Genomic DNA, 10080 nt, shown 5'->3' with positions numbered 1-10080 from the left:
CTTTCAAAGGAGGACGTCATGTTTTGGACTTGTGTTTCCAATTTCGCAATTTTTTCTTCACGTACGCGGAGAAGCTCTAAAATTTCGCTGTTTCTTGCTTCTTTTTGCCTGTTCTGCTCAATAAGTTGGTCAAGCTTCTGCTCTACTGACTGCTTCTGTTTCAGTTGCTGTTCCAGCTGCACAACCTTAATCTGCATTTCTTGCAGTTGCGAAGAGAGTGCATTGAATCTGGCATGATCTAGACGAGGTTGCGCTGCAGCATGTGCATAGCTACCGTTTCCTGGTTCTACTCTTTTTCTGGCTTCGGCATATGAAATTTTGGAATCAATTTATGTGCGAATCACTTCCAATTCCTTTTTGTAGACTCCGCATTGACGACTGCTTGGTCTATGTCCGCCTTCACAGTTTAGGCAAAACGGTTCGTCCTCGCATACTTCTCTTGCTTCATGACCCTGAGAGCAATTGTAGCACCGCGGAGGATTAGTGCAGTTTTTTCGGGGGTGACCATAATCGAAGCATTTGAAGCACAGTAGAGGATTTGGATAATACGGTGAGCCCGTGGACTCGGGTGAGCCCAACTTTAACAACTTCTGGGTAAACCAGCTTGTTGAAAGCCAAGATAAGTGCGGGAGTGTTCTCCTTGTTACTCCTCAAAATCCTACGGACTGCGATGACTCCTTGGTGTTCTAGTCCAGTTGCAATTTCTGCTTCACTCTTGTGGATGAGATCGAACGTCGATATTACGCGCCGGCTAGCATTCAACCTTGGGTGTAACTTAATCTCAACGTCCATACCGTCGATCAGTCGGGTAATTTTCAACAGCTTTTCCACCTGATGAGCTTTTCGGGTTCGCAAAACGTAACGTCTTCCTTTGTCTTCACTTCTTGCGTCTTCGATTGGTCCTGCAGCATCTTCAATGGTTTTGGCGATGATGAAAGGCTCGATCGGTAGATTACGTCCTTCGTTGCCTGTTAAGAGCAGTGTGGTAACAGCTCCGAACTCGTTCCTAGGATCCATGAAACTTGGAAAGCTTCTGCCATACGACCCCCCTGGGTCGTCTACATTGGCGAAGGCCATGGAAGAGCTGGGGTCAAAACAGATTTAACATGAGTGCAGTTGCACTGCTAACTGAACCGCAGAAATTGATAGCAGTCACCTGCTATCTTCCCCGGTTGCGGCCGCAAGGGGAAGGATTGGGAGTGGAACACTATTTGGTACGTAATTGCAAAAGCACGTAATTGAAAAACCAACTTCACTTAAATATCACTTGGTTCAGTGGGGGCGCACGGTTTACAATATTTTCAAATGATCGGGTTCGTCACTTCACTTACTTGAAGTCTATTCGCCTGATTCGCGCCGATGGAGACGCGAGGTACTTGAGAAGGTGGAATATTATCACCTGCTCCTAATACCCTGGTATCAAGAACGTTCGGGTGTGTTGAGAAAAACGTCACACGGGTTACGCGTGACACGGATGGCGTAGCGCTACTGAAAGTGGTATGCAACGAAAAAAATACTTCTAAGTAAAGGTACGGAATGGCTGAGTAACCGATTGCTCCGGATGCTCAACGCGAACTGGTCTTCTTATTTTCCAAACAAGAATTGTCTGTAATACTTTGCAATCAAAAACTCCGAAAGTTTTTTTCGTCTATGTACATCCTATGTACAACGTTCAAGCCTCGTTGGCGTAGAGCGCCTCCGGAAAAATCAGCGTCTTTTATAGATAGAGTTTCGTTTGCGTTTGCATGCTACGGTTACGCAATCCGTTCCACTATTCGCAGCTGCAATACCTTTTTGCACTTCACGGAAAACGTCATTGCCACTTGTCACAAGATTGCCAAGATATGCAAATTCTTCAACAACTGCAAACACATCCCCATCAATCCCTACTACAGCACTCACACCCACTAGGCCTGTCTCTTTCTCTACCCGCAATCATGTACTTCGTCTTGGTCGAGTTTATCGTCAAGCCTATCCTCGCTGGCTCGCTGTCTTCCCTAATCCACTGCCCTACGATCGAAGCTGATGAGATAAATATCGTCCGCTACGCCGAAAAGCATGTGCGATCGTGTAGTGCAACTTGGAACAATAAATTTAAAAGCGGTCACCCCATTTAATTTATTAAAACTGTTAGTACACAGGGTCAAATATTTGTGAAAAAAAACCAATGCTCAAACTTCTTGTTTGACTAGATCGAATTTGCATTAGTGTCAAATAAATGTTGTTTCTTAAGTTCTTTCTTTGTTTTTGATTCTGCGTTCCGTTTCACCCCGTTCCATGTGCACAATGACGTTTGAACCACTTTTAGTTTAAACGATGTGCAGATTAGCGGAGGTCAAATAAAAAAGTGTTCAGATTAGATGCGGTCAAACCAACGAGGGTAGACGGTACTACTACTGGGAGCCCTAATCTATGTAATCCGTAGTTGTTCTGCACACTGTGTACTATTGAGCAATGTATTGTTATTGTGATTTTAGTTTAGTAGACATTCAATGAGACACCATATTGTCAGTTGAATCAATCAAATAAATAAATCAATAAACTTAAGGGTAAAGTCTTTGGTATACCAATCCGTGTGGTCAATTAATGATATTTAATGAAACTCAACATACATGTATGAAAAAGATGGATAAATTATTAATGAAATTCTGAAAAAAAAACCACAGCTCAGGTGAGATTTGAACTCACGATCCTTATTCGCTAGACATGTGCTTTTCCAACTGCGCTACCAAGCTAGTCTGTAGTAATCTGTCGTAAATGAAAGAGTGCAAACGACAAGTTTGATGGCCTTCCAGGATTCATTTGTTCTTCCTCATCAAGTAGATGGAGAAGAAACGCCTGTAAGCTTGAAAGCGCAATGCTTTCAAAAAAAACCCAGATTAATCCACCTAGTGGTGATAGTGCCTTTCTCGTCAAATATGTACTAATGAACTTCCCGTCGACGTTAGCCGATCCTGAGAATACGCTTAATACGATTCATGTAAAACTTGACCTCCTTGTGAAAAAATGCAGAAAAGGGAAATTTCCCATTCAATTTTAAATCGCAATCAGAAGAGCGAAGGCTCAACCAGCCGCACCCAAATTGTGCACAGTAATTTTAGACACAAAAGGAGATTCGAAAAGCTTTATTCGTTGTTGATGCGATCAAATTATAATTTTCCCATAACACGTGGTCCATCTTACTTTATATTAACACCGCATGAATTTGAAATGGTGTGATTTGATGAGATTTTTTTGGTCAGGATTTTGTTCTCTTGCATATATGAAGACGTTTACCATTTCTTCACTTTAAATCTTACCTAACATTTAACAGGCTATCAAAAAGCCACGATTTGATTTATGTTTAGCTAACATTGGTTTTGTTCACTTTCATAATTCCACTAATTGATGTGCCGAATGGAGGCCCGGATTAAGGATTGTGGGGGCCTGGGCCCGAGAAGATGTGGAGGCCACTCGAAGAGATGACCAGAATGTTTTTCCTAATTTTTGAACCGTATTTGAGCAATGTGAATAATAAAGCTAACGTTACCAACCAAAAAAGGTTTTCGCTTAAAACTATCAATTTCGATTTGGTAAAACGAAATATTTTGCATAAGCCGTTAATATAGATGTTAATTAATTGATTGGTTAAAAAAAAATAGTTCCATGCTTAATGGCTGGCAGTAAAAAAAGCCCAAAATCGCATATGGTGCCCTATAAATTGAGCTATAGCTCAAAATTGTGACGTGCTGGAGCAAATCTGTGCACGGATTCGGATTCAGCGGCCCAAAATCGGTCAGAGACACATAAGTTTGCTCTTGAAATAGGCCAAAAGTTAATTTTTGTTACGCTGTGTAATTTATAGAAACAAATTAAAAAGCACTATTTTCGTGCTTATTTGCTTTAGAAAACTAAGATCTTTTTTTTGGAAGAAAATTCAATAATCTTTTGAATGAGGGATGAAAAGCTGCGATAAGTTCGACCATTTTATAGTTAGTTATAGCCAGTTTGATGCAAGCGAAGTCAAAAACATGTAAGGTTCAATTACTGCGTAACGATTAGACAATATGCGTAGCATGTTTTCTTTTTCACCATTTATGATCCTCTATCACCCCTTAAAAAGTATGCATTCACAAACCTAACAGTCCTGTAAAGTCTGAACCTATTTGATTACTAACGTTCATAAAAGCCGCACTTTGCTGTGTCGCATGCATGGGTTTGGTTCGGAGGGACACCCGGAACTGGTTCCGGCACTACCGGCAGGTTATCGGATAATCCGTTATTTGTTGTGTCGCATGCATGGAATTGGTTCTCTTTTATAAAAGGCCATTCCCGGTGGGACACCCAGGAGCGGTTCCGGAACAAGACCGGTTCAGATATGGTCTGAGACTATTTTCTTGCCAACTGTTCAACAGGTTATCAAAAATGCCGCTATTTAATGTGTCGTATGCATTGATTTGGTTCACTATTATATTTGATCACTTCCGGTGGGACATCCAGAACCGTTTTCAGATCACAATCAGTTTAGATATGGTCAGAGACTAGTTTCTTGCTAACCTTTCATTAGGTTATAAAAAAAAAAGCCGCGCTCTGATGTGTCGTATGCATGGGTTTGGTTCCCTTTTATATTTGGCCACTTTCGCCTATTACAGCTATTTGATGTGTCGCATGAATAGGTTATGTTCACTTTTACATTTGGCCACTTCAGGCGGGACACCTGGAACCGGTTCTGGAACACTACTGGTTCAGAAATAGTCCGAGACTATTTTCCTGCTTACCGTTCATCGGATAATCGAAAATGCCCTGGTTTGGTGGGTAGAATGCATGGGTTTGGTGCATTTTCATGTCTAACCCCTTCCAGGGGTACCTGTCCGGAACACCTAAATGACCATAACTCCGGAACGGCTGGACCAATCCGAACCATTTTCAATAGGAAACAATGGGGCCAGATGCCGCGTCGAATGAACCGTCGGTCATTAAAATCAGTTGAGGTTTACTGCCAAAAAGTGATGTGAGTTTATTTGTACACACACATACACACACACATACACACATACACACACACAGACATCACCTCAATTCGTCGAGCTGAGTCGATTGGTATATGTGACACGACCCTCCGGGCCTTCTATCAAAAAGTCATTTTTGGAGTGAACATATAGCCTTTCCAGTACACTTAGTGTACGAGAAAGGCAAAAATTAATCAACGAATTATGTTTATTTCAAAGCATCATTGAAGAATAAATGAATGTTATATGACTTATCATTTCACGCTATTAGTTTTATCTTTCACGATTTTGTCACTAACAAGTTTCATTAACAGAACTGAGATCTCAGCCCGTATCCGATGATGCTTCAACTGAACCCGATTCGAATTATAGGTTTTCGAACTTGAGAAGCGCGGAAGCACGCCTGGAAATCGAACGCTTTTGCGATTTTCGAAGCTTTATACCGACTGCTAGTTTCTATAAAAGCGCTAAGCATGCGAACGCTTGAGTTTCAGTCCGATGAGCAGAAAGCATTGAACGCATTCTCTTAGCTTAAATCCTTTTGTATGGCAGTTATTGTCTCGAAGCTATTTCGTTATATATTTTTTTTTCTGAATGTGGATCCGATGTACCTACCTGTGAATATGGATTTTTAAAACATCATAGTGAGCAAATTTAAAAAGACACGGACAACGTCTTCAGCCAGCAGCAGCTGTACAGACTGAGCGAAACTTAACACAAGATAACGGATACGACACATATTTTGAGCACCAGTGGATACGAGGAAGAAACATTTCCTGCGAAAAGTTTCATCGCTCGGAGCGGGAATCGAACCCTCACCCCATGGCATGGTACGGTTATACGCTTGGTGACGCTAACCGCACGACCACGAGGCTTCACTATAAATTGAAGTAAACTTATTCCAAAGCATCGGAATCGAATAGAATGCAATATGTAGCTAATTAATTTGCGAAAATCACCAATCAATTATCACCTAAACTTAGGAAACCGAGGATATATCCAACAAGGCTTGCCGTGAATCCTTTTATTTAAATAATTTTAATAGACTAAAATATTAACGCGCACTGAGACGGCAAAAATTAGCAATAGCCAATATCTCACAGAAATAATATTAAAAACTATCGAAGTCTTTGATAACAGAGAGATGTTCCTTCTTTTTATCATCTGCACAAAAAATATTAACAAATATCCATAGGATTGCCAGTTATTCAACAAAAACCGAAATTTTTATTGCTTCACCCATACAAAGTGTTAGGCGATTTTGATCAAGTTTAAGGTACACCGGGGCAAGTTGAAACGGATGGTGTAATATGAAACACGAAGTTTTGAAATAGATTCCAATACAATTTGGAAATTTATCGTTTGCTATAAGATGGTTTGAATCAAAAACTGTGTGTTATGGCGACCAAACTGTTTATCATCATTAGAAAACATCATGTAAACCCGCTGTTTCACCTTGCCCCACCCGTTTCAACTTGCCCCGGTGTACCTTATTGCTAATTTCTAATTTTTAATTGAGCGATAATATAGCTGCCATTTTAATTTGTCTTCGTCGTTCGATGCAACTCAAAACTGACACATGTATTTTTATTTAAAATAAATTATATAATGCGTAGGCTTATCAGATTTAAGATTTCCCCTGCCCCATAATGTCAACGTGGATTATGAAAAGCCTCTCAATAAAATTACATGCGAATTGGTTAAAAAGGGCTCAACAGTTCGTCGTTTTATTAGTCAAAACTGAATCTAATCATTCGGCATTCATTAACGTGGTGTACATTTATTTGTCATAATCGACATGTTTCTTCTCCTAAAACCAATTTCAAAAGATGCCTCACAAAATTTCCGAAAACATGAAAGTGTGTAAATCTTAGAAACATATGATTTTTTCATCAAGCTAGAGCAAATAACAATATTTCAATAGATGCACTACACAATCGACAGATACTGTTCAATACAGGTTTCTTAGAATAGCATTCATGAACAGGAAGTTACATAAGTCATTAAGTGCCGTCTGACTTCAGATTTTTGAAACCGAAAGGTCTAGGACGGAGATTTATTGAGCATTGACTCACAAAGCAGCCCCCAAAATTAATTTATGCGTGGACTTCTAGCGCGCGTGACTTAGCGATCAAGACGACAAATTGAATTCAACTGATCGCAACACTTGGGTAATTCGGCAGGTCGTGCATTCTTGTGCATTGAAATTTGAATTTCTAAATGGATTCGGTAAAAGTGAAATTGTAAGTAGCTGGGTGTCGATAACAATGGACGTTTTATTTCTGTTTCATGGCGAGTAAAATGCAACTTAGGTGTATATTATTTGGCATCATCACTGGCAAATGCTGGTGGCTTGATCGTCGTGTAGACGGGAACCTGCTCCGAGCTGGATGTGACTTGGTGTGTGGTGGGATGTGCAGAGAAGGTGTGCTCCCGAACCTCGACCTCTTGTTCGGTTTCAATCGGTCGGGATACAATTATTCTTCGGATGTTGACGGTTCTGCTTGTTTCTTTAGCGCCTTGTGGGGCAGGCGTTGCTGATAGCACGCGACTTCGAACGTAGGTGTTGATTAGACTACTTGAAGTGTCGGTGTTGGGCCCATAACCTACTTCCGAAATAGAATCTCGCTCGGACAACAGTCGAATAAACTGATCTTGGTTCGAACGGGCTTGATCGGCTGAAAGACCATTAGCTATGATGACCTTCGGCGATGTCGCTGTAATTTCATTTATCTGTCCTCTGCGCGATTGAGTTTGTTGGCGTTCCGAAACTGACGACTGTGATTGGTTTTGATCTTCAATATCGACTCGAGATTTTACCTGAACGTTTTTGAATGACGCGGATACAGAGAGGTTTGGTTTAGGTGTTACCGTAGATTTTGAAGCAGTAGAATGATCCGCTTCGGAAAGACCTTGGTGTGTTGCTTCAGTTGAAGCATATGTGATTGCGATGTCTCCCCTTTTGGGAAGATCACCGGAAGTGACTTCGTCACAAATTCTGTACTTGGCTGTAGCATCTAAAGTCGAATGCTCTAGTGGAGCCTCGGTACTTGAGACAACGTGATATGTCGAGCCACTTCCACGTGGCTCCACTACCACGGAGTCATCGTAGTCGTAGCCTGTGCTAGATATGGCAGAGGGATCTGTAGTTGGAGCAGGAGTTGTTACAATTTGTGTGGTTACGTGATGTACAGGTTTGAACGTAGTGACCGCAGTACTAACTGGAACAGGTGTTACTGGAACGTATACTGGTTGAACATGATTTACATATACAGGTACTGGTGCTTGCACATGATGGATGGCAGGTTGAGGAACAACGTGACCAGCACTGCTGGCATGAATAATCACAGGATGTGGAGCAACTACTGGAGTGTGTTGCACGGGTGTCTGCTGGTACACAGTGTGAATGATTTGGGGCTTCTGAGTTACGGTAGTTGTTCCGGTAAATACTGCACGTCCCTGCCCACCACTTCCCCTGTTTGGTTGTGTCTGAACTGTGTGGGAAGTTACCTTCGTTTCAGTTCTGGATGCCGGTTGCTCCAGTTCTACAAGGGCACTTCCGACAGGCCTAATAATAACCCGTTCTTCGATGTCATAGAACTGGTTCTGGATTGCTGGTCTTCTAACTTTGTACTTGCGTGATTTGATAACCGGAAGCGGGGTTTCAGTGCTGGAAGAAAAAGTTTCTTCTTCTCTAGTGACCGTTTTGGTAACAGTAGTCGTTACTGGTGTAACAGCTGCTACTTTTGTTACCGTAGTTACTGGCTTAACAGGTGCTACAGGAACGTGAACTGGAACGACAGGCGCCGCTGGAACATGCACAGCGTGTACAGCAGGACCCTGATGTGGGGTAGCGACTGGGTAGAAAGGTTGAGGAGCGTATGCTACAACGGATGGCCTTTGAACTCCACCATACACTACCGGACCAACCGCTGCATGACCATATGTTTGGAATGGATGCGGAGCGAAAGATACCGCTGGAGATTGAATATTGTACGGATAGTAGGACGGATATGATTGATACGACGGGCTACCGACTAGCTGAACAGCTTGCACTTGGTTGGGATATCTTGCTGCACTCGTCAAATATCCTGAATGGTACTGAGCATGGCCACCGACGTAGTTCACCCCTGCTGAATTCACGTATGGTGATTGAACCGAAACATAGGCTGAATTGCTGGACCTAAAACATAGGTACAGAACTAGAAGTTGCAAGAGCATGCTGAAAAAAGAAAAAAAATATAAATAAAAAAGATAAATTGAGGATATAGACTTTCACTTTTATAAATTATGTATGAATTTTCCACGAATAATTGTAGGAATATTATTGTCTATTTCTCCCGGAAATATTCGAATTCTTAGCAATCTTATGGCCTATCAAATCTTACCACAAAATTGTTGATACAGTTTTTGGTTACGCTTCAAACATTTTAAACCGATAATTTTGAAAAATTTCGGTTGGAATTTATTTACAAAAATGTGGTTGAGTCTTGAGAGATTTTCTTTAAAAAAAAAATAGGAATGTAACATATTACGAACTGTGGTAGCAGAAGGTCGACTCCAGAGGTACGTTCTCCTCCATTTGGGAAATTTGTGCCATCGCCATGAACACGAGCCTATTCACCATATTCATTACTTGAGGAAGAAGGGAAGGAAAACGATAGGATAGGGAAAAGGACAGGTAAGGGAATAGGTTCGTCATACACACATAAGCGTACCACAACGGGTTCACACAGCGTCCTGAAAAGGGCACTGCGATGACGCCTAAAGCGTAAAGAGAGCCTATAGCTTTTTACCACAGTGGGTCACCCTGAAGATTCAGGTTTCTGAAGTCAGTTTCGCTTAATAAGTATTTACCGAATACTTGGAAACGCGAATGCGCAAAAAGTGGACAGTTACATATCAAATGATACGAAGTTCCATTATCGGATTCATAACAATTACATACAAATGAATCAGCTTGCTGAATATTCGCCATGTGATAGTTGAGTCGGCAGTGGCCAGTCAATGCTTTGACCAGCATGCTGCAATTCTGCTTGGACAGATTTGTTAGATACTTCGCCACCCCTGGAGATGGCTCGGTGCAATGCAA

At 41.5% G+C, this 10080-nt stretch overlaps 1 protein-coding gene across 1 annotated transcript; it reads right to left on the bottom strand.

Moving 5' to 3' along the window:
- Positions 1-7247: 7247 nt before the first annotated feature.
- LOC115255980 (uncharacterized) lies at positions 7248-9209 on the bottom strand. Its single transcript, XM_062860648.1, has one exon. The coding sequence runs from the start codon at positions 9207-9209 to the stop codon at positions 7308-7310; it is 1902 nt and encodes a 633-aa protein (XP_062716632.1). The 3' UTR covers positions 7248-7307.
- Between the last annotated feature and the right edge of the window lie 871 nt (positions 9210-10080).

Source organism: Aedes albopictus, chromosome 3 (genome assembly GCF_035046485.1).
Source record: "Aedes albopictus strain Foshan chromosome 3, AalbF5, whole genome shotgun sequence".
NCBI classification, from domain to species: domain Eukaryota; kingdom Metazoa; phylum Arthropoda; class Insecta; order Diptera; family Culicidae; genus Aedes; species Aedes albopictus.
This window is presented reverse-complemented; position numbering and strand designations above follow the sequence as displayed.